General features: G+C 48.8%; 1 protein-coding gene across 2 annotated transcripts in view; it reads right to left on the bottom strand.

Moving 5' to 3' along the window:
* GALNS (galactosamine (N-acetyl)-6-sulfatase) overlaps positions 1 to 24,293 on the bottom strand; it is a 52,930-nt gene that overhangs the window by 4,052 nt on the left and 24,585 nt on the right. For both annotated transcript variants that reach the window (XM_066637011.1, XM_066637012.1), the window contains exons 10-13: positions 23,717 to 23,853; positions 22,315 to 22,417; positions 11,054 to 11,175; positions 2,147 to 2,264 (exon numbers count right to left, since the gene is read on the bottom strand). In XM_066637011.1, coding sequence (XP_066493108.1) covers positions 2,147 to 2,264; positions 11,054 to 11,175; positions 22,315 to 22,417; positions 23,717 to 23,853 — 480 coding nt within the window. The remainder of the gene's footprint in view (positions 1 to 2,146; positions 2,265 to 11,053; positions 11,176 to 22,314; positions 22,418 to 23,716; positions 23,854 to 24,293) is intronic.

The following is a 24,293-nucleotide window of genomic DNA, read 5'->3' as shown; positions in this document are numbered from 1 at the left end:
TAAGCCCACCCATCCATGGAAGAATCCGTCTGTCAGTTCCTAAAGGTCATGTCTGCCCCCTCTGCTCTGTTTGCATTATTTGTATCTGCTTCGTTTAGCGCAATAGCCCTCCAGGTAAAGGGGGCTTTCAAAAATAGCAGGAGAGGTTGCTGGCAGTGCTGCATTCTGCACAGCCAACACCAGATGGCAGTGACGGTCCAATGGTGACAAGCAAGAGGCCTTTCACTGGCAGCCACTTGGTTGCCTCTTGGAACTCTAGGCTCTACTCCAGTGTTTCTCACACTGTGGGTCGACACCCACTAGGTGGAATGCAAACCAATTTCAGGTGGGTCCCCATTCATTTAAATCTTTTATTTTTAATATATTAGACTCGACTGTATCATGGTACATATCAGCATTTGGGGAAATGTTAACAGATCTGTACTTTTAATAGGCTACTATGTATACACTTTTAGCAATGATAGTCAAAGGAACTTACTCCTAGGTAAGCACAGGCAGGATTGCAGCCTAGGATTGTTAAGTTTTCCTGCTTGATGATATCATTTCCAGCCATGACATCACTTCCGGTAGGACTCTCATTCTAAAAAGTGGGTCCCAGTGCTAAAAGTTTGAGAACCACTGCTCTGCACCATTTTAAAGGACAATTAAAAGGGCTTTACAACCTGATTTTTTCACTTCCAAAATGCAAAGGGAAGGGCACAGTGAGAGCTGCGCAGGGTGTGGTGTTCTGCTAAGGCTGAACCCTTCAAGCATGGAAATGGAAGCCACATCTGTGGGAGACACTAGCATCTCTTGGCTTGACTGTCAAAATAACTTGGATTTAACTGCTGCAGAGGCCACGATTTCCTACTCTTCACATGAGCTTAGGGCACTGTGGGCTGAAATCTGGGTTTGCACCCCTGCATGGAGACAGATGGGTTGTTCACCTGTCACAATTGTGTCTGCACAGGCAGCCACTATGTAGTGGAGCTCTATACATATGCAGAGTTGAACTTTCATGCTTCCAGAGCTCTGCTAAGCCCTACTCATGAATAGGGGGTGCCCTGCGCATACACTGTGCCTCAAGGGCGGGAAGAACGCTCAGTCCCTTTGGTCCCTTGAGGATCACCTTCCAAGTTCAAACTGCAGCGTTTGAAAAACATGCAGGAGCTGGAGCCAGACTTGTGGAGGGTGGTGGTGGTCGGGTGGGCTGAGCAGTTGCACAGAGGACCACTTGAACCTCTCCTCCTCATTTCTGAGCGCAAGCAGTGGAGACAAGCTAGTCACCCTCCTACCTGGAGTTGGGGGCAGAGTGATCAGGAGAAAACATCCTGCAGATCAGGATGTTCAAATGGGGCTGCTGGTGAGAGCATCTCCCTAGACAATGAAGGGTTCCCAGGTCCTGGTGAGCAGCTCCACCATCCTGGTTGGTCACACATTCCCTTAAACAGGAAGGGCTATAAAAGCTTCCAGTGCAAGCTGGGACCTTTGTATCTGAGTTTGTTGCAAAGCAGCTTGATTTCCCAGCTACAAGCCCCTGACACCAACTCCTAGCTTGGCCTCCTGGCTCTGACCCTCAGTCCTGATGCCGGGCTTGGCAGCTCCCATGCATATGCAGAAACATTCCTAGGAATGAGTACACACACTCCTATCTCCCAAAAAAACACCCAAGCATGATTCTGCTAGAGGCATACATCTGATGTGCCACCCAAGTTGAAAAGTAGCCCTTGTTATTTCACAGGCCCCCCCCCCCCAATATGGCAGCTCAGCCCAGACCACAGAATCAGCCAGTCAGCTAACCCTGGAAAAGACGGTGCGGCTGATGTGAGATGTGTTCAGACTGACCCTGCGATTGCCGCAGAGCGGAAGGGAGCCCTGGGGTGGTGGTTGTCAACTTCCCTGGCCCATTTCCATATGTTTAGTGCTCATCTTTCAGAGCAGCCCACTCCTCACTTTTTTGAAGGGAGATGTGACCACTCAACAGAAGGCGCAGAAACCTGTTATCGGCCTTCTTTTGAGGAGCTACGTCCTCCTGCAGAAAAAAGGCTGCAAGAATGATGGCTCCCTTCCCCAGTTGCTTCCAACATAAAAGGACCAGAGCTTTAAGCAATACAAGATGCATTAGAGGCCAAGCATGGGGAGACTGCTTTACATCTTAATCCCTTACCATGACTGCCTGGTCACACACGTTGAGCTGCGGCTGCCCAGGTAGCAGCAACTCCTTGTGCTGCTCGACGACAGGGGAGATGCCTTCGAGAACAGTCTGGTACTCAGCACTGGTAAAGCTGGAATGGCAGAAAAATGGAGAGCGACCATTATAGAGGAGCAAATGCAGTGGACAGTGATGCACCTGGGCTTAGCAGAGGGGACACTGGAAGAAGATGGGGCATGCGCTGACTCAAGCAGCGGATTTCACAGCTTCTGTTACATTCAACCTGAGCACAAAGATGGTGACAGAAACCAAAGCTTGCCTGGCAGTCTGGGAAGCCACAGTGACCGCACTAGTTTGCATATATTCTGGAAGTCAAACTAGAGAAATCTGGACTAGCTTGCCCAATTGCCAGGAGGCAGAGGATGTGGAAGTCCATCAGAGTGGCTGCACTTTGTAGGGCTGGTACCTTTGCCATCAGCCAGTCCCCGAGTTCACCGGTTAGTCTTTCTGGAGAGAAAAGTCTGCCTCCTAGCAGAGGCAACAATAGGGTTTGTATCACCTGGTGCGAGAGCTCGCTGCATCACCCCCATTATGGACCTCCTCCCGTACCAGACAATACTGAATTACAATATTATACACATGGCCAAAATGCAGCAGCATCACTAGGGTTGGTGTCACCCCCATTCACTTTATTTGGTAAATATATAACAGTACAGGTCACTCAACAAATCAGTAACCAACAAAAAAACCAGATTTGCTTTTGGCACTCACACAACTGAATAAGAGTTCTAGTACTAGCTTTGATACATGGAAATGAGAGCTGACTTATACTAACACCTCATTGGTTCCCTCCCATGTTATAACAGCACCTCATTGGCTCTCAGAACAATCAGTGTCATTGGTCAGTTTTGAGTTAAGAAAATCCACTTTTTATTACATAAGGCTGTTGTATTTTCCTTTTCTGGTTATTTGTTCATAACTTTTGATAAACTACAGATATTACAACAGAGTTTGTTCCATTGCATTCCGCATGAAAGTCCACATTGAATGATATGTAATATGATGGTATTATTCAAAAATATCAAGATTTCACAATTTTGGCTTGTGTTGTCACCTCCCTTCCCAAGTGCATCACCTAGTGGGGTCCACATCCCTGCACCCCCTAGCAAAGCCACTGTCCCCCAGAATGTGGTGCCAACCACTCCTTTTATCTCAAGGAGACCTTTTTGCACCAACTCCAGGGGCCAGAAGAGGTTGCCCCCCGCCCACAGGGTCTAAATGCACTGTCAGTCATAGCACAGCATTGAAATACTCAAATGTAGACATTATCTCAAGAGTCTCTTTTACTGACTTATTAGTCAGGGTCTCTCATCCTACCCTATTCCCAAACAGCTCAGGACAGGAAATAACTTGATGCACACAACTCTATTCCTACAGTCCAGAGTCAAGTCTCGGGAATGTTTTCGGTTGTTGTTCAAGGCTGATGGTTTTCTGCAGGATCTGATGTACTGAGCTGAGTTGATGAACATTCCCCTCCAGACTTGAATGATGACTGGGACTGTTGTTACACTGGGGACAAATTCTGAACACCCTGCAGAACATGCTCGACACACCAGACATACAACACTGTAGGCACCCAGGTTCATGCCAGTCCCTACAAAAGCGAGTGTGAATTGGCATAGAGGCCCACATAAGATGTGATTTGGTAGACACAGGAATAGAACTTCTGAAGTCTTTTTAAAAAAATCAACTGGGGGGGGGGAGACAGGAAGGGGCAGGCCTGGAGCTGCGCTGCTGGGGAGAAAGGAAGTTCTACTCCCCCAATTTTGAAACCCCCCCTTTGGCTAGTGCTATTAGCCCAACAGGTGAAAACTTCAGAGCCTGCTGGGTAAAGCCGAGTTGGCTCCTTGGTGGCATTTTCCTGCAGCAGAGCTCTGGCTGACTGTCTCCCCTGCATGCTGAGGAGGAGCTGGAGACAGCCCCCCACCACTCAACCCCCAACAACCTACCCTTGCTCTTATCAGGATTATAACTTCAGCAGGTATTCGTTTAAGTGGCTTAGCGTTCCCTTTCACTGTAGCATTACTTCAAGTCCTTCTTAAATGGAGGATTAATACACAGTGATCTCATTTTGTCCATCATATTAAGAGTCACTTAGGAAACAAAGAAGAGCAAATTGCTGTTGGAGATAAAGTGGAAACAATGCGCTCGAGCCTGACCCCAGACCTGTTTGCTCGTGGTCCGCGCTGGCCACTGGCCCCAGGGTGCCAGCTCACTTCCTTTGCCCAAATCAATCACAGGCAAAGCAGCAGCAACAGCCCAGGGAGGTGCCAATAGTTTCCAGGAAGGCCTATAAATACCATATCTCCTTGGCAGCCTTCCAGGGGGAGAAAGTGAGAGAGCGCAAGCGAGCCTGGTGTGGAGGCTGGACCTGATGGCACGGCCCAGAGCATATGTGGAGGTTCGCAAGAGCTCAGGCTTGCTCACTGCTTTGCCTTTCTTTGCCTAACAGGTTGCATTCTGGGGCTCAAAGAAGTTGTCACGGGAGGTGGGGGGTGGGTGAGGTGATGGTAGCCAGAGAGGTGAAATAGTCTCCCATTCAGTGAAAAGATCAGGATGCCCCAGGAATGCAGAGAGCAGCCTTCTGCTGAGTCAGATCTGGCCGGTGGCAGGGCCACAGTCCAGGGGGACCCAGTTCTTTGTGCACACAGGCTGTGTGCACACACACACATGCATGCGCACGTAGCCATCTGGTAGGAGGCCTCTCAGCACTGAGAGGGCCATCCTCAGACCAATAGGCACCTCTTCCTTTCACTTGACTGGGGGAGAGGAACAACTAGAGGAAACCCCTTCCTCAGGGTGCCCAAGCAGCCTCCTCTCCCCCACTTCCCATCCACCAATGGGCTTCCTCAGGAACACCTCAGGGGCACCGGGGAAGCCTGGCTGTGGCAAGGAATGGTGGGCAAGGCAGTGATGACTGCAGGGTCCTCTGCTCGGCTGAGTAGCTCATGCCCCCATTGCCACCTGCACTGGGGGAACTGCAGGGTCAGCTGAGTGGGAGTCCCTGGCCCCTTGGCCAGTGCCCAGCTCCTGCATCCAGCTTGGCCTTGTCAATGCTGACTGGTTGTGGCTCTCCAGAGTTTCAGGCAGGAATCCTTCTTCCTTCCTGGAGATGGTGCCCAGGACTGGACCCAGGACACGCCGCAAGAAAAGCAGGGATGGCTCCACCACTGAGTTAGTCTGTCCATTCCCCTGTCAGAACATCAAACAGCCCTTCTGGAGCAGACCAAAGGTCCATCCAGTCTGGCATCCTGCCTCACCCCCAATGGCCTGAAGGTGCCTCTTGGAAGCAGTGGTTCTCTCCTAGTGCTGCTCCCAGGAAACAGTATTCAGACACACTGCCACTAAATGCAAGGGCTTCCTACAACCATCAAGGCGGATAATATAAGAGCCCCACCTGATCCAGCTGAAATGAGTCCATCTAGCCTAGCATTCTGTTTCACACAGCAGCTGGTCAAAGGCTTCCAGGAGGTCCATCAGCAGGGCAGGAAGGCTAGAGTCCTCTCCTTCCACTGCCCCCAACAACAACTAGCATTCAGAGATAGACTACATCTGACCATGGAGGTTCCATAGAGCCCCTTGGATTAATAGCCAACCAAGTATTTTTTGCTTACTGAAGTCTTTGTTGCAGAACTCCATAAATACTATTAATACTTGGGCATGCATACAGCACTTTCAAGAGTATCCAAAATGCTCCACCTACATTATCGCAGAAATTCTTCCACAGCCCCGTAAAGCAAGTGAGTCTTGTGATCACTACACCGCAGGCAGTGGAATGGTCAAATCTAGGCACTCACCCAGGGCCAGCCAGTAAGTGTATGGCCCAGGTGAGATTTGAACTGGGAGTTTTCTGGTTTGTGATGTTCGTTGCTGCGCTTCTGCGAGTCTCCAAAAAGGCTCTCCCAGCCCTGGGCATTTTAGTGGGGCTTCTACAGGAGAACATCCTTCTGAATCTTTTCCCATGAGTCAGATCTCTTCAGCACCAAAGAACCTGGACCTGAGACTGCATCATCAGGTGCCAGAAGACTAAGCAGAGCAGGGGCTGCTTCTATGATCTCTCCCCTCAGCCAGCCAGCTAGCCCTTGAGTCCACCTTCAGATCCTTCTCCCCCTCCCCCTTGAGGGAAGCCTTCATCACTCAGGCCAGGATCTCACAGCAACGAGGCGCTGGAAGACTCAGGCCAGGAACCAAAGCAACGAGGTGCTGCCTATCCAGGTGTTCTGAATGCCATTGTCTACTTGCAGACTGACAGGCAGCTCTGCGCTCCCCCGCCTCCCCAGGCTGCCCCAAATTTGTATTCCGTCTCTTCAAGCTTGCCGAGGGGAAGATGGGAATTGCAGTGGAAGAATGAGAGGAGAAGCGAGCACGCCAGGGTGAGCAGGTGGCGCGGTGAGGAGTTTGCTCAGATAGATTCCCCCTGTGTGCACAGAATTATTCCATGCTCAGGATGAAGAAGCAGAGTGGACAGAGTCCAGGGTCGTTACACTAATTGACACTTTACCTCCAGGAAGTCCCCAGAGAGCCAATCAGGGCTGTATTGGAGGCGCGAGGTCCCAGGCACAGGTGTGGTGTGTGTTTAGTTCATTTAGTGTAATTGTGCTCCTGCAATCTGTTCTCACTGCGCACTCCCAGTCCAAGCAAATCTGAGCAGAACACGCTCCACTGTTAACCCCACTGTGGCCTGCCACAAAAGCTCAGCTTGGGGCTGGGAGGAAGGAGCAAGCACTGCCTTCTTCCCAAATCTCTGTGCACCGAATGCTTCCCTTCCAGGTTCTCAAAGCCTGTCTGCGGTTACAGAATCTGAGTGAGGCCAACCTGCAAGAATGGCCTCTTTGTCTTTCCCATCACACAGACCAGCTCCATCTGAATGGCTGCACAGGCAGGCAGGCAGGCAGGCAGGCAGTATTGCTCTTCATCTGCAATGGGGCTGTTGGAAGCTCTCCATCTGCAATGGGGCACAGCAACCATGCGTGGCCTCCCAACCCTGAGAAAGAAAGGCAGGGCCTGGTAATAGAGGAGCTTTCCCTGGAGAAAACCTGTTCCCCTTGAAAGATGCACAGCAAGCTGACTTAATAAAGACTTTGTCTCTAATTCAGATTCCAGTTTAGACCCAGACTACACGTGTGGCAGAATGAGAGGACAGAGTGGGCTGCCACACAAGCGCGTGAGCCCAGGTGGAACCAGAGTGGACAGGGAGGGCGACTTCATCCTCCCTTCGTGTGCTGCTTTCTTCTCAAAAACGAGCTTGCTAAAGTGAAAGGTGCACCAGTTTGGGACTGGAATGCCATGGTCTCAGTGTTTCCACTTGCACCAGATCCTTTCCCCAATTTCCCAGCCTGCCCTGCCCCATTTTTCTTCTCAGGCATATACCAGCTACAGCAAAGGTGTATTTTCAAGGAGACCCACAGGCCACCAGAAGGCCTTCCGAGGGGTAAGTAAAAAACATGTACATATCCATTGTTGGTCTTCTGGTCATCCCCCATAATATGCAGTGTGCACTCTGCTGGTGTGGTGGGGGACAGAATTATTGGGCTCTTAGTGTGCATGTCTCATTTTATTATTGAATTGTATTGAATCACAGAATCATAGAATCATTCAGTTGGAAGGGGCCTAACAGGTCATCTAGTCCCAACCCCCTGCGTTAGGCAGGAAATTCTCTTAGAGTATCTCCAACAGGTGCTTGTCAAGCTTCTGCTATTGGCTATTGGGATTTTGCTCTGTGGATCTGAGGAGCCACCCTGAGAGGCTGCTTATCTGAAAGGGTGCACACATCATTGTGATAAATAAAGTCACTCCCTTTTAAATCTGAGTTAAGGTACAGACTCCACAAGGGAGAGCAGACACTGCCTCAGTGGAAAGCAACAGGAAGGCCTGTGTGAGAAAGGAGCAAAATCCCACCAGCTCCCTGCAGGCTGCAGTGGTCAGAACGACTGAGAAGCCACTTCCACCCCTCTGCTTGCAGGCGACCAGAGCTCTGGCTGGTGCTCATCTTGGAGCTAAATTATCTCTGGGCCAGAAAATGCTTGCTCTCCCTCTGTGAAGCACTAATGTGGGGACTCCCAACAGGCAAGCTGCCAAGGGGGATAATTAAGCTAAATCAAAATACGCAGCCGCCACACTAGTAACATCCCCACAAATGAGGATAATTTAATTACCACCAAGAAACGGAGAGGCCTACTTTCCAGGAGGTGCCCAACGTGACCGGAGATGCGAGAGGATATCAACATTAGCAAGCTTCACAAATGAACTTTCATTTGGTTTATGATTTTTTTTTTTTGAAAGACGGAGAGGCTTTCTATTAGGGCCTGCATATTAAAAGCATCACTCTTTTCCATAATCGCACCATCATCTTACCATAAAATTTAATCAAGGCAACAGCTTGTGTGCATTCAGAAAGCAAAGGGGCCAGATGAGAAAATGACTGCGGCTGAAACAACTGGAATGCATCTCAGCCCAGAGAACGTGGCTCCTGAAAAGGACCATCAAACAAGGCAGGGGACGTTCCATGGAGCGCCAAAGAGACTCTGAATAACGATCCCAAGCTCTTGACTTTTTAAGAAAAGCAAAACACAAGTCCTTAAAAACAAGAGAAAAAAAGGACAAAGAAAGAAAAAAAGAAAGAACCCGGTTGTGTGTGTATTGCACTGCACTTTCCACAACTGCACTGCACAAGCAACTCAGTGACTTGACAGTCTCTGCTTTCGTCATCGTCTTCTCCTGGAAAAGCAAGCTTCTATCCCCAATGGCTGCAGAGATATGCTTGGAAGCCTGTGGGTGATGCCCAAGGCCAAATCTAGGCTTGCTGTGGTCATCAGACAGGGCTTCCACACTCAGCAAGGCAAATGGCATTGCTCCAAGAGAGAGTCTGATCATCCAAACAGATCTGTTCAGGAAATTCTATCTTGACTGGCATGATGTGGTCAATGGCCAAGTTTAAGTCTGCAAGATCCTCTTAGGTTTTTTGTTTTTTTTTTAAGAGCACCTGGGACTTAGCCAGAGCCAGGTGCAAAATTGTGGCTTGGAAAGGTGGCAAAATGGTGGCAAGAGTCAATAATTCACTGCACTCCATGAGCCATTTACACCGGGTTAAGTTATATTTACAATTACAAATCTACGTCTGAGTGACCGCAAGTCAAGAGAGTCCAATGCTCTAAATTTAGAAGAAAGAAAAACCTCAGACTTTTTGTTGTTGCTCTCCTTAAATAATCAGGAGTCAAAATGCTTGCTGATTCTCGACTGCTCCAGATCACCCTGCAGTCTAACTTCTACCAACCCTAGTGGTTGCCCACCACCAAATGGTGCCAGGCCGTTGAGTCCTGTTGAAGATGGCTGGGGTGGAACAAGGGAATGCTTACGTGTCAGTCCCAGTTCAGCTTTCGGGTTGAGATTTTTCTCAAGACAGAATCTGGTCTCTCTTGGTACACATGTTTTTTTTTTCTGAATGCTGAACAAACACAGTCTTTATTTTTTGTTTTTAAATGTCAGCCACAAAACCAACATTAGTAAGATAAATTAAAGCATTATTGGGCTACTAAAAAGGGACAATTCCCCTTCTCCCAAATCACTCCCACTGTGATCAAAACTACAGCCATTAAATAGAAGGGACTCTATGAATCATCCTTGGGGAAACTCTACTCACTGGTAAAGAAGCACATGGCATGCCTGCACAAGCTTTGGAGGGAGGAAAGGAGGGGGAAAGGAGAAGCCCTTAAGGTTACAGAGATAGCACTCTGAAATATGATGGTAACATGTCTGAAGAGCTCTGAAACCAAAAGATATGTACATATTATGTTTTCAGATCTCAAGATTTCCAGACCCTGCTCATGATCTAAGAGGGGAAAATTATTTTCATTGCATTAAGGCGCACAAAACCAGGTTCAAAATGTTATGAAGTATATACACCATGCTATTCTTCCCCCATAGGGGGAGGAAAGCCTCAACTGGGCAGGTCCCCACAAGGACAGGAGAGGTGCTCAGTCTCCTTCCCCTCAAGGAAGAAAAAGAAAAAAGTAGACAAAAGCAAAGTGGTGAAAAGATATTGGCAGGATTGGGGGGGCAGGTACTTCTCTGGATCCTTCTTCTGTGCACCTATGTGGAGGCTCCCTGGTGTCCAAGAACACAGGAAGTGTTCACCTTGGTCTCCTTGGAATAACTGTCTTTCAGACGAGCCTCGAGTACTGCCCACAGGAACTCCAGGGCTGCTTCAGTGGAAGGAGGTTCAAACCACGGGCATGCTGGTGCTGCTGTTAATCTCAAGAGGGTGTGCACAGAGGCTACTTGCTGGTTTGCATCCCATGGGTCAGATCAGCATCTCCCAGCAGTGCCACTCTTAATGGCACCAGAAACACACCAGGAGGCAGTTGCTTTGCTTTTGACCTCAGGGCAAAGTCCCCTTGATCTGTAGCCATGGTGTTAATCTGGGAAGGGGCTGCAGCTCAGGGAGGGAGCTGTCCTGCTCCATCTGCAAAGAGTTCCAGGGTCTCTTCCTGGCAGCCCCACCAGGAAGGGCTGGGAGAGACCCTCGTTGGAAAAGCCAGAGAGCCACTGCCAGCCAGCGCAGCCAGGCGGCCCAGGATCTGGCTTAGTAGAAGGCAGCTTCATACATTTGATTTAGTTGGCTCACTTCACCGGCTTGACAGTCTGGTCATAACTCTTTCAGACAGTTTGATCTGACGAGCCCTTACTTTATTCACAGTTTCCCTGATCCCCATTGGTTCTGAAAGGTGCCAATGCTGTTACACAGCTAGGCACTGCTGAAGAGGAGATTTGTGATGCTCCCAAGTTAGTATTCTGTCTTGCCAGTGGGACAGAAATGAATGCAGCTCTCTGTCACACGCATGCACATGCTCAGGCTTGACTCACCTGAGAGGATACTTTTCTCCAGGGTCCCTTCCCAAGTGGAAAAGCAGTGGAAGCTTGGTGTGCTCCTCTTGATCATGGGTGGTCACTCCAGAAACATTCTGCCCGGGGCAGAAGTCAATGCCCTGTGTGGAAAAGAAGAAGGTCTGTCACCATCACAAGGGCTGGTGGGAGGCCAGGCAGGGTCCTGCAGGGCTGGAGGAGGTGGCACATCCACAACAGGTTCCATTCAAACAGAAACAGTCAAGGGGTTCGATTAAGAAATGTGGAAACACATAAACCACACAGTTGTCAAACTTCACTATCTGAAGCTTTCAAAAGACCCACTGAAAATATGGCAACAAGCAGAATTCTCAGAATCTCCCCTCCACACCCACTTGGCTGGACAAACTGGAGGACGGGAAGTCTTCTTCTCTGCCGTACCCCCAGCTTTCCTCTCTGCTTTGGTCTGGAGAGGCATGATGTGTCCCATCATGATACGGCCTTGTACTAGTGAGTCCCTTGGTCCATCTTGACTGGCAGAAGAACTCCAGTTTTATCAGGGGTCTTTCTCAGCCTTTGTCGGAGGAGATTCCGGGGGACAAAATGTGGGGCCTTCTGCATGTACCCCATGCTGATGCATGCGCAGATGCCTCTTACTCAAGTGATAATGTCTCCCACAAGAATCCTCCCGCATTATTTACAAGGTGCCTTTAATAAACATACACTCAAGGATGCCCTGAACTCCTTGTTAATCTGGAATAACAACCACTCCCTGGGTGTGTGTATAACTAAAGCAAACTGGAATTCCTGTCAATAAAGCACATCTGTTGAAAAGATGGAGGAGCTATCAACCCTCTCATTACTCTTGGACTGCCCCATGTTCCAGAACAGTAGAACAGCCAAAGGGTGTTAAGGGGTCAGACCAAAACTGCAGAGGGAGCAGCAGGGGCCTCAGGACAGCGTGGCGAGACAACAGACCCCTCTCCATAGGACCCAAGACCTTCCTCCACCTCCTCTCATCAGGCTGACAGCCAGCCCAGACCATGTGAGTGGAAGCCTCCCTCCTCTTTACCAGTCCCCACAGAATTCTCAGGCCGGCATGACAACAACCATTTAAAGTGTGTGTGTGTGTGTGTGTGTGTGTGTGTGTGATGGGAGGGGGTTGTGTGCAGCTGCACTATTTGTGCATAGAACGATCGCTAAGCTGAAATGCTCTCCAGGGATGTTGAAGGGGATTTGATTGGCAAACAATTTTCTAAAAATATCCTGTGTGTCTTTAATGGACAGGCTGGTCAGTGGAGCAGTTAATATTCTGCTTTTCAATAAAGTAAGAAAGGTTAGAAGCCCATGAAATCCCATTTACCTGCACAGAGCTATAGATTCCTGAACCAGTGGCTGGAAAAATAAAGAGAGAGAGAGAGGTGCTTGATAAGCTGCAGCAGGCAACCCGTAATGGATTTTAAATGGACATGGAGGTAATTGACCTTTTCACCTTCTGCTGTGCCAGAGCGAAGCCTGCCTGTGTGTTGGTGCAAAGGGGGACTTCAGAACTATTAAAGAAAAGAAGGCGGCGACAACAACAGCTAATCAAAGCCAAGACATAACATACAAATTGTCATTTGGATGCAAATCAAAAAGGCTGTTTAATTAAGAGCCCGCTAATTAGTACAGCGCTCCTCTAGTGTAAATGTTTTCGTTTGAGGTAAGAATTTATTCTCCAAGCATCCGTTCTGTTTACAAAGCACCCTTGGATTCTCCTGTCAATAGAGCCTTGTCATTAGGCACTCACCTGGTCACCTACGGCAGGCAGAAACTGCCACCAGGCAACCAGCTGCAGCGGCCACTGCCAGCCAAGGGAAGACAGCACAGCACTGTGGCTGCTGCATCTGGACTCTCAATGCGTCCAGATTTCTCTCCTAACAGCAAGACAGTGCGTTCAGTCTCATGGGCACATCCTGAATGGGACAGACATCTTTTACACAAATAAATATGCACTGTGGTGTTCTAACTACAATGCCAGAACTGGCTGCTAGAGCAGACCCACCTCTGGAAGACTGAGACCACAGCTGGAGAGGCCACAAAGCAACACTGCACATCCACACACTATGGAAACTATCCACACACGTGGCTGCCTCATCTTTCCCACCTGTCAACAGAGAGCGAGGATGCACATGCAGAGCAGGAAAAAGCCCCTGTTCCTCCACCGCTACTGCTCCCCTTGCAATCTACCTCTTTCCCCTTGGCCCATCCCATTGCACTTGAAGGCAGGGTGGGCCAAGAGCAGGAAAAGGATGGAAGCTTCCTGTATTACATTTGCATGCTCTGTATTGGTGAGGAGTCTCATTTACTCTCAGTATAAAAAAAAGAACTGGTTGCTACTCCAGACTCGAGGAGGGGTGTAGGTCCTCTTGCACCGTACACCTTCCTTCAAGCAGAGAAGCCACCGTCTTTTGAAGAAGAATGCCGAAGCAATGGGAGGAGCGACAGCCCCTACCCATATCCAACCCACTGCTCCTACTTGGGAGGGATCCAAAACACACAAGGAATGTTCCCTTCAGAAACAGGCATGGAAATCCCCATTCTACTCCACCACCCTGTCCAGCTGCCTGCTTTTAATCACCTGGTGATTTTCAATGCTAGGAGTTTGCAAACTTTGCTATTCTGAGCACACATAGTAACCCCAAGTGTCAGGGAGTGTAAACCCTCCCCTGCAAACCCCCCTCCCAGTTTTCTTCAGGTGCTGCTTCTGCCAGGTTCTGCTTCCCATGAACCCAGCTTGGTACTGCTCTCCCCCCTCCCAACTTTGGCCGTAGTGCACTCTAGCTGCTCTGTTTGGGCATCAATTTCCACAGCAAATGGGCCACAGATGCTCCGCCAATGCAAACAGGAGGCAAAACAGCAGGAGGTTGCCAGTTAGGCTCTCTGCCAAGCAGTGGAGTCACTGTGTGTGTGTGTTAACAAACGGCCTTTGGCAATCCGTCACCTGGGCACTATCCCAGATTGTTGTGACCTGATGAGCAACTGTGGATTATGCTATAGCCGCCTGACCAACACAGGGATCCCCCTGTCCTCGGGTCAAGGCTTCCTCATTCCAGTGCACAAAAGGACTGACCTGCTGGAAAACAAAATTGGTTGAAAAAGCAGGTTGTTTGCTCTCTTCTAGGAATCTCCAGCATGGGAACCATCTCAGCTCTTTGGCTAGTGGTACCACATGGGAAGAGAGGTTTGTTTCATTGGCATCATCAGGGGAGAGATCCCAGCAAAAGCCTTTGCTGTCAGAATGAACCACCCACCATGTTGTTGCTGCTGCTGCTGCTGCCGCTTCTGTTTCTGTTGGACTGCAGCTGCACCAGTACTGCTGAACAAAACTCACTCCTCATACCTTGACTACCTGGAAGGGATCGGAGGAGAGAGGGGCAGGCCAGAAAGTCTCCATCAGCTCTCAAGCAGAAGCGATCGATGACTAACCCACATGCTCAGAGGACCACAATCAAATGTCATTATGTGAGGTTCTACTTGACTTCACACCACTCAAGCCCCTCCCTTGCTAAAAAGGTGCGATCGATTGCTGTGTGTCAGACGAGAAGGGCAAACTGAGAAGACTGCAGCATGGGGGGGGGAAGAGTCCCTTTGGCATTTTACGTTAAAACAATAGGGCTTTTTGGATGAACATGGACACAGAAGCCTTTAAAAAAAATGCACAGTGGCCTTTGGGGTACATAGATAGATAAATAAATAAAACCTCCAAAAGCTAACAAGACACCAAGCTGACAGCACTAGGGAGAAGCTGAAGTTATGGGCTAATAATATAGAAGCCACTCAGGGGCTTTGAAAAATACATCTTCTGCCAGAGGCTACAGTCTGGGCCCAGAAGCAATGCTTCGGGGGAGGGGGGAAAAGGCTTTCCAGATGGGCGGGTGGAGAAGGGATTTTCACCTTCATGCCTATTTTCTTCAAGGAAAGCACAAGGTGGCAGGTTCACAAGCCTTGGGAATTCAGTCGGCCCTCTCCCCAACACCATATAATTAACAGAGGTCTTGAGTGTTGGTTAACAGACCAGTCATCTGCTCTGCTGTCTAGGTTTAGCAAAAACCAGCAGAGCCTAGAATCAGATGCTGGGGAGAGGGGCACACATCCTCTTCCCTTGCAACCACCCCTGGTTCCTTCCCTAGGGCAGAAGCACATGCAGTAGGGGGTTGGCGCCATAGCAGGGGAGGCAGGGCCACATAATTTTAGTGCCTTGTCGGTGTGCCATGAGATGAAAAAGATTGAAAATTGCTGCTTTAGCAGAATTTGCGGTTCACTTCTTGAATGTACCTGCCCAGAGCCTAGGAGAGGGGGGTAAAGGGGGTAATTTGTACCTGGGCCCAGGGTCAGAAGGCAGGCCCAGGAGCCAAAGGAGGGGACCCAGAAATCTCCTGGGACCTGACATTTTCCTATCTACTCAGACTTGTTGCCCACACAGGATGCTGGGGACACTACCATGACTGGGGATGCTACTGATGTCATATGGGTGGGTAGACCTGGGCTTCAAAGACTTTTCCAGGTGTCTCTACCCTCCCCTCACCCTGCTTTGCCCCCCTATTCTGCTCACCCATCACCACCCTCCCCCTTTGCAAAGGGGCCCAAAAGAAACTTTGTACACCCTGATAAAAATCCTCTCAGAGGCCCTGTCCCTGCCCCACCTGGAAAGAGACATTGCAGAGGAAAAATGTGGGTTATGATTTGATTGTGTTTTCCTGTCCCAATTACATGCAGTGGAACAGATGCATGCATGACCCTCACATGTGTCAAACCTTCTGTTTAGGAAGTCATGTTCATTTGAAGCAAACTTGCACAGATGCCATAGGGTGGAGGGGAGCCGCCACTTCCCTTAAGCTGTGGGGGGCAGATTTCATGTTCCCTGGCTTAACTTTGTTTTCTCTTTGACCGTGAGGTTCACCAACTAGAGCTAGATGCAAAATAGTAGCATGGACAGCAGCAGGGAGGGAAGAGGGTGGTGGGGAGCATGTACTCAGCCCAGGAATGTTGTTTTCAAGGCCAAAACTGAGCTTATGGGCCTTTTCCCCACAGATTCACAGCTGGCTTCTGCCTCCCTTGCCCTTCACCTTAATTTAGAAAAAAAAATCTTGTTGCTAAACAACTGGGACAGTTGTGAGAGATCAGAAACAGATCACTCAGAGATCTCCCAGAAGATCTTATTTGCATCTCATGGCACACTGACAAGGCACTAAAACTGTCAAGGCACACCATCAGTTTTTTGACAAATGACAAGATACACCGCACTGACAGCAGGAGCTCGCATCCCCCAGTGGCCCTACTCCCATAGCACACCTGCAGACCATCCATGGCACACCAGTGGTTGAAAATGGCTGTGCTAAAGCAACATGTAACCATCGGCTTTCATCCACCCAACAACCTACAGAGAATCTCCTGTTGCTAAGGCATCTCTAACAGATAATAGATCTGCCAGTGCAGTCCATGATTTCTTGGTCTGTCTACATATACTTAAAAGAATTATTGGCTATTCTGGTTCTGAAATTAAATACGCCTTCAAAAATAAAACATATTAAATCTCTTGGTTATTTACAAGCACCTTGCCACACACTCACACACTAAACCTCCCTTCTGCTCAACACAACCCATTCATCAGCTCCTGAGTGTTATGACAATTTGAAACTGCATCGATGAGAACCATGTGTAAATCACTATGGCTCTTTTACAGCCTCTGGATGGCAGCTAAGTAAATATTCCTCATGTAAGTGTCCTGCAGAACTTACGGGTGCAAAACGACTTTGCCAGGTTTTCATTTGCAATGCGGATTTCCTGTTGAGTGGTCTTATATTTCTTCTTTTGGCACTCAGAGGAAAAACAGGTGCTAGCTGAGGAACACTTACATTCATAATCAAGCAGGAAGATGAACACCCAGGATGTTTTAGCTAGAAAACAGACAAGGGATGGGAGGACTCAAGCTGAGGAACAGTGTCAGGCTCCCTCTCCAACTTCACCTGTTACACCTGGAAGGAGGCACCGCAGGGTCTATAGTGGGTTATGCTTTCCCACCTGTAGTGCAACTGCAGCCCCTCTGAAGGGGACGTCACTTTGTGATGGAACACCTGCTTGGCACAAATTCAATCCTTGGCACATCCAGTTAAAAGAATCTCAGGCTGTAGGACTTGGAAAAGGCTATGTTTCTGCTTGGAACCCTGCAGAGCTTCTGCCAGCCTGAATGGCCTATTCTGGATTAAAAAGAGTAACTGTCTGACAGTGTGACAACTGCCAGCCATTCAGCCACTGGCATCCTTCAGTCTCGGAAGGCTATGGTATCACGCTCTGAACAGTGGTTCTGGAACAGCGTCTAGTGTGGCTGAAGAGACCAATTCGGGAGTGACAATCCCTTCCACACTGGGAGCAAATGTAGTCTGTCCCTGGTGTGTCTCCCTGGCTGTGGGCCTTCCTTCTTTGCCTCTTTGCCTCGGTCTGTTGGGCAAGTGTCTCTTCAAACTGGGAGAGGCCATGCTGCACAGCCTGCCTCCAAGCGGGATGCTCAGAGGCCAAGGTTTCCCACCTGTTGAGGTCCATTCCTAAGGCCTTCAGATCCCTCTTGCAGATATCCTTGTATTGCAGCTGTGGTCTACCTGTAGGGCGCATTCCCTGCATGAGTTCTCCACAGATCCGGCCATCGCCCATTCTCACGACATGACCAAGCCAACACAGGCGTCTGTTTCAGCAGTGCATACATGCTAGGGATTCCAGCTCGTTCCAGGACTGTGTTGTTTGGAACTTTGTCCTGCCAGGTGATGCCGAGGATGCGTCGGAGGCAGCGCATGTGGAAAATGTTCAGTTTCCTCTCCTATTGTGAGCGAAGAGTCCATGACTCGCTGCAGTACAGAAGTGTACTCAAGACGCAAGCTCTGTAGACCTGGATCTTGGTATGTTCCGTCAGCTTCTTGTTGGTCCATACTCTCTTTGTGAGTCTGGAAAACGTGGTAGCTGCTTTACCGATGCGCTTGTTTAGCTCGGTATCGAGAGAAAGAGTGTCGGAGATAGTTGAGCCAAGGTACACAAAGTCATGGACAACCTCCAGTTCATGCGCAGAGATTGTAATGCAGGGAGGTGAGTCCACATCCTGAACCATGACGTGTGTTTTCTTCAGGCTGATTGTCAGTCCAAAGTCTTGGCAGGCCTTGCTAAAACAATTCATGAGCTGTTGAAGATCTTTGGCAGAGTGGGCGGTGACAGCTGCACGTCTGAAATTCAGTAGGAGGCACATGCTTTACATGAAGAAGGTCCCAGGTTCCATCCTTGACAGTACCTCCATTAGAACAACAATCTCTGGAAAACAGATTGGAAACGACCCTGCCTGATATTCTGGAAAGCTGCTAGAAGTCAGACAACAGAAACCTAGTGAACCCATGTGACTCAGCAAAAGGCAGCTGCACCTGTTTGTGCGTGGTGGGGTAGCGTAAGGGGAACCAAGTCTATTTTTTCTTAATAATAAAGATCAAGGATATCAGCTAGGGTTGGCTAACATCCCATGACTTTAAGGTTGCAAAAAGCAGTCTATATTCTGGGACATCACTGTCACCAGAAATATAAATACTCAGAAGCATGACAGGTAGGAGAATGAATTCAAACAAACAAACGGAGATGGGAGTAATCTCAGGAACAAGAAAGAGCAGTCAGAATTGCTGCAAGGATCGAAGCAAGATCAGCAGAGAGGAGCAAGCACTGGACCAGGATTCAGAATGACAGCCTTTATTTAACGGGGCCAACTCTGCTACAGTGTCAAGGAGAGCCTTTCTGCACACGGGAAGCTGACCAAAGTAGCTTCTACACAAGGTCACTTTTGACTTGCCTTTCTGCAATCAACTGGAAGTGGAATAAAAACAGCAGTTCTGTAAAGTATTCGACATAGCACAATATTACCCAACTTTAACAGTTCTTATGATCAAGGTCCTTCTCTAATGCCTACTCAGAAGTCCCATTCAGCAAAGGTCTCCTGCAACTTTAATTAGAAGTGTCCTCCTTGCAGCTTCTGCCCCATTTATTGTTTCATGCTCAGCATGGCAGAAACACTGAAGTAAAAAAAATATCAGAAGGCTTAAGGAGGAAGCTATTCATCAAAGGTCCAAGAGCACCCCCCAAGCCAAAGCAGTGCTATGCCAGTCCAAAGTAGACAAGTTGGTGCTACAACTGTGTTTAAAAGCTAAAAGGTCAGCACAAATCAGATCTTTAAGAAAGGACAGTTTAGAAAATAGTAGCATGCAACAGGCTACTGTCTGGATTCTCCACAAGAAGTGAGTGAACAAAGGATGCCAATTCCAGGTTAAATGGCTGATGTGGAAGCAGTACAAGCCCCTGAGCTCTACCTGCAATAATAACCACAGCCTTGGGAGGCTTCACAAAACTGATTCATTCATCACCAGCCTGGAGGAAAGCAAGCCAAGAAGAGATGGCTGTAGACCCTGTCTGGGATTTAAAAACTCCAGTGGCTGTTCAGACACACCTAACCCACCTCAACCCATTTAGACAGGTTTAAATTCCATGGAGGCACAAAAGGTGCACTCATTTTGTCACTAAGTTTTGACCTGGAGCAGATCAGCTCTGCACGTGAAGAGCTTTTGGGATGCAGTTCTGGCTCCCAGGAAGCTAACAGCAAAGCCTGCATTCCCCTGGGCCTAGTAAGGCATCCAAATCGAACAGCAGATTACGAGCCACTGAGGAAACCCAACAATTACCCGTGACAAAAGCTCCTCTCATTAGTTCAAAGCTCCAGTGGATGGCAATTCAACGGGTGCTCTGCTGATGCCTGGAATTTCTGATGTCACTTCAATTTATGCATTCAGAGACTTCCTTTTCTGCAGTGAAACCAGCAAGCAAAAGTTGTTCTGGCTGCCCCAATATCAATAATATTGATAAGTAAACCAGAGGCAACGGAAAGGAGATGGCGGAGCAATTAAACCTCAGGAGCGCTTCCAAGCAGCAGCACTTGAAACTGTAACAATATTCAGCATCCCAATTATTATTATTATTATTATTATTAAAAGCTAGCAGGGTGGTAATTAATGTCTGAATGCCAGAAGAAGAATGTGAACGCATTTCAACCCAGGCAACCTTGATGTGCTGTTAATGGCCGTTCTGTCCACTAATTCTGTGCTCCAATTTTACCCACATCAACCACAGACGACACAATCAGCAGGAAAGCAAATGAATTTTTAATCATCCCTCTGATGTACAGTATAATTGCTGACTTTTATCAACTAGCAGTTAAACAAAGACTTAAAAAGGAATAAACATTTCTTAGTTGCTCGTCTGCCACTGCTCAACAGAGGATGACCTTGGAAACAAGTAACCAGGTGCCATTATCACAGCTACACACACAGACAGGTAGCTGTAGGTGCTCTTGCTTTTCTTCCCAAACATAAGGTTGTGCACGCATTGGCTGCAATGTAAGCATCTGAAAAACAACTGCCCTTATCTGACTGCTCATCTTTGTGTAATATACACGTTTCAGAGTGAGGAGTCCTCCTCCCAAGAATCCCCTCCTTCTTAGAGAGCTGAAGGTGAGGATCCCAGGAAAACAGGAACAGAGGAGGCACAGGTGGACGGGGGTGGGGGGGTGGGGGAAGGAGGGAAAGGCTTAAAGAGGAAAGCAGATACTGGTTGAAGAAGAGCCAAGAACAAGAGTGCCTGACCACTGGGTTTCTCATGAGTGGAGATCAGAAGAGGCACTCTACAATGCATACCCTTGATGAGCCTTTTGCAACCCACTCAAGATAGGCCGAGTATTGCCACTGAGGGGGATGGAAACAGCAGCAGCCAGCAAGACAGCAAGGAGAAAAGGTGCCTCCTGGGACAGCACCAGTCCATGCCCTCTCCACTGTCCTGCTGCCCCCCCCCCCAGTAGAGACCAGATTGGGGAGCCTGGGAAGATTTATTCACCCCTGTGGTTTTCTTTTCTTGGCAGAGCAAAGGTGCTCTGGGCAATATGTTTTCCCTTTTGCTGATGCCTTCTTGCACTTAACCAAAGCTCTACAACTGGCCCCACTGCAAGCCTGGCAGGTTGATTACAGTCCTCCAAAGCGAAGGTGGGTTTCTGGTCTTGCCACTCAAGAGGGCTGCAACGAAGATGGTAGCAAAAGCTCCTGGGATTGTTCTACTGCATGACAGATTGTAGCTTCTCCAGTCATTCCTGACAGCATGGTCTACAGTAATGCAGGTCCTTCCAGTGTGTGGCCCCTGGAGTCCAGGGATCAATTAGATCCACTCCCTCAGCCACCATTTTGCATCTCACAGCATGGGCCCTGAAGTGCTCATAGACGAATCCCAACGTAGTCCCTACAAGCTACCCCCATCCAAGCTCACAGATGACTGTAATGCTGTTCGTTGTCCCTTTACCTCCCATTATCCAGTACAGTCCTGTTGCTCAGCTTGCCAACGAAACGTCTCCTGGAGTCCTGGTCCTTCCCACCCCACAACTGCCCCACACAGCATCTCTGTCACTTCTGTAAGTAGCTGACTCCCCAGTCCTAGCTGCTGTGCTTCCCAGCATCAAGAAGAAAGTTGGCAGCCAGGACTAAGAACTGACAGCCACCGCAGGGTGCAGGTGTATGTACAGAGGCGGGCTGAGCTCCCCCACAGTTACTTATATAATTGTAACTTATATAATAATTAATAAAGCATTAATAATAATCAGGGTCCTGTGCTCCTGAAGCTGTTAGATACATTATATACTGCTTGTGTGTAGACATTTGCTAGACCCTTCCTAGAAATGGAAGTTCACAGACTGTTCCCCCAAACCTTTACAGACATTCCAGGGGATGCAGAAGGCTTAACTGGAGAGCAATATGGGCAGTTAGGGACGTTCAGGCGGACAAAAGGCTGAAACGGGGTTCACATGTGATTTATGACACGCCAATTACAAGAGAAAATGGGAAAATGTGACATTTTAATTTGGGGGTATGAATCCCACAGGTTAGCATTCCAGCCACGAGAGCAGTGCCCAGATTGCCCACTGCTGCAAGTTTCTTCAGCAAACTGGGCAAGGGTGCTTGCAAAGTTTCAAAAAACATTTCAGAAGCTTTTCATGACCCACTCAAAATCGGCTTGTTACCCACTGGTGGGTCATGACCCACAGTTTGGGAAACACTGGCTTGGATCAAAACAACTGGAGAGTGGAGCAAAGCAGACATGTCAGTGATGTGAGCTTCACTGCTGGGATGCGGTGGGTGTGTTTCCCGCAGGAGGGGAAAGGCAAGCGTGCGCGAGGAATCAATTACCTGGCTGAACTGCTCCCAGGAATTGCTCCAGGTCCAGTAATGGGCCTTGTAAAGTCCGACCCGCACGGCCATCATCTCGTTGCCACGGTAATAAAATATTGGTCTGATTGAGAGAGGGAGGAGGCGAGGGAGGGAGGGAGGGAGAGAGGGAAGGAGGGACAAAGAGAGATGTACAGCCGCATGAGAAATGTAATGTGTCCAAACAAGCGGCTCTTTTGGCAGCTGCGAAGATAAGGGAGACAAACACTTTAAGGCAGCCTGGCTGGCAACGCGGCTATCAGTCAGGCACAGGTTGCTGTCTAATAGCCCCTGCCGCAAGGTTTTCAATTAGCATTTCTTAAAGCGTCCATCAAGGCAAGAGCCGGCATTTGCGTGAGCGGGAATGAAACGCAAGCAAGTCGTCTTGCTGCTGATGGCTAATCCTTGAACTACCAGGCCATGTAATTTCCCACAGAGTCTGACGACTGCAAATGCTAGAAAGAGGGCACCTGAACAGTGCAGACTCAGAAGGACACAGGAAGCCGGATCTGCAGCACGGAGCCAGGGAAGGCTGGATGAATTTACCTGCAGCTCGGGCAAGCAGGCCGAAGGACAGCGTGCATGCGCTGGCATGATTAGGAAAACAACTGTCTTCATCTACCTTTTGAAGGGCTACCCCCGACTGAGCCATTTGGAGGTTTGCAAACATGTAGGGAGGGGAGAAAGGGAGTTTCCTTTACCTTCCTGCCCACAACAATTAAGGTATTGTACTTTCAGTACACACACACACACACACACACACAACAATGTGGACTCGTCTAAGAAGAGCTTGGTGTTTGTTCGTTTTTGTAGGAGGATCTCCAGAAAATAGCAGGAGCTCTTGCAGTATCGTCCTACATCCCGTCACTGATTTTACCCAATAAATGTTTCACTTGGGCTGCAATGCTAACCAACTTTCCAGCACTGATATAAGGGCAATGCAACTCCAAGATAGAAGGATAAGTATGTTTAGGTCCAAGATACGTTTAGGATTGCAGCCTCGGTGGGTTAGGATACTCAACTAGCTGCTCAATTCATACAAATGGAAGAAAAACACAATCCAAGTGTGTGCTGCATCTTTGCACATTGGGAGATCCTTGCGTTGTCTTATGTGAACTCCTCTATGCACCATGGCTCCTAGTTAAGGAATCGTAGGAGGGAATTTTATTTATCTGTGTTCTCCCAAGGTTGAAATTCAAAACACTTAGTTGTAAGCTGACAGTTGTAAGAAACAAAACCTACAGGGCTCCAGACCTCAGCTACTCATTCCTCTCCAAAACCCAACCTGTTCTTAAAATAAGAGGCTCCAAATATAGCTCCACACCAATAAGCAGAGGAGGCACGGAGGGGATGGAGAGCTGCAAAAGTGGCGCTCATAACTCACCTGTCAATTAGCTTGCCTTGCAGGATGACAGGTGAAAGGTCGATGCCGTCGATCTGTCTGTCACTGGGAGGCTGCAGCCCTGCCAGCGCGAGGCTGGTGGTGAAGAGATCCATCACGCTTCCCAGCTGATGACTCACCTACAATTGACAAGATGAGGGGTTTGCAAAAGAAAAAGAAAAAAAGACAACCAGCTGAGGGACTTTCTGCTCCAAATGAAGACTTATTGAGTATCTCACTACCTTTCAAAGTGTGTAATTTGGGGTTTGAATCAGCTCTTGGCAGAGTCAGGGGAAAAGGTGCTGGGATGCTGAAGCTCAGGGAGGGCGAGCCAATGTTCTATAGCAATATTCAAAAGCAGGGTCTGGGGCCACGCATGCCAGCCTCAGGGAGCAGCCTGCCTCGTGAGCCCAGGATCAGGTGCATGCCAGGAGGGGCTGGGAAGGCCTCAATGGGACAGGGCATGGGCTATCTGCCAGCTGAGCAGGACACACCTGCCCACTCTGCAAGTACCTGCAGGAGCTTTCCCGTCCCCTGAGAGAGGAGGCATAAGGGGAGAGGGCAACCAGGCAACAAAGGT

The sequence above is a fragment of the Tiliqua scincoides genome, chromosome 9, assembly GCF_035046505.1.
Source record: "Tiliqua scincoides isolate rTilSci1 chromosome 9, rTilSci1.hap2, whole genome shotgun sequence".
NCBI lineage: Eukaryota > Metazoa > Chordata > Lepidosauria > Squamata > Scincidae > Tiliqua > Tiliqua scincoides.
The sequence above is the reverse complement of the archived record's forward strand: the minus strand, read 5'-3'. Positions and strand labels throughout refer to the sequence as shown.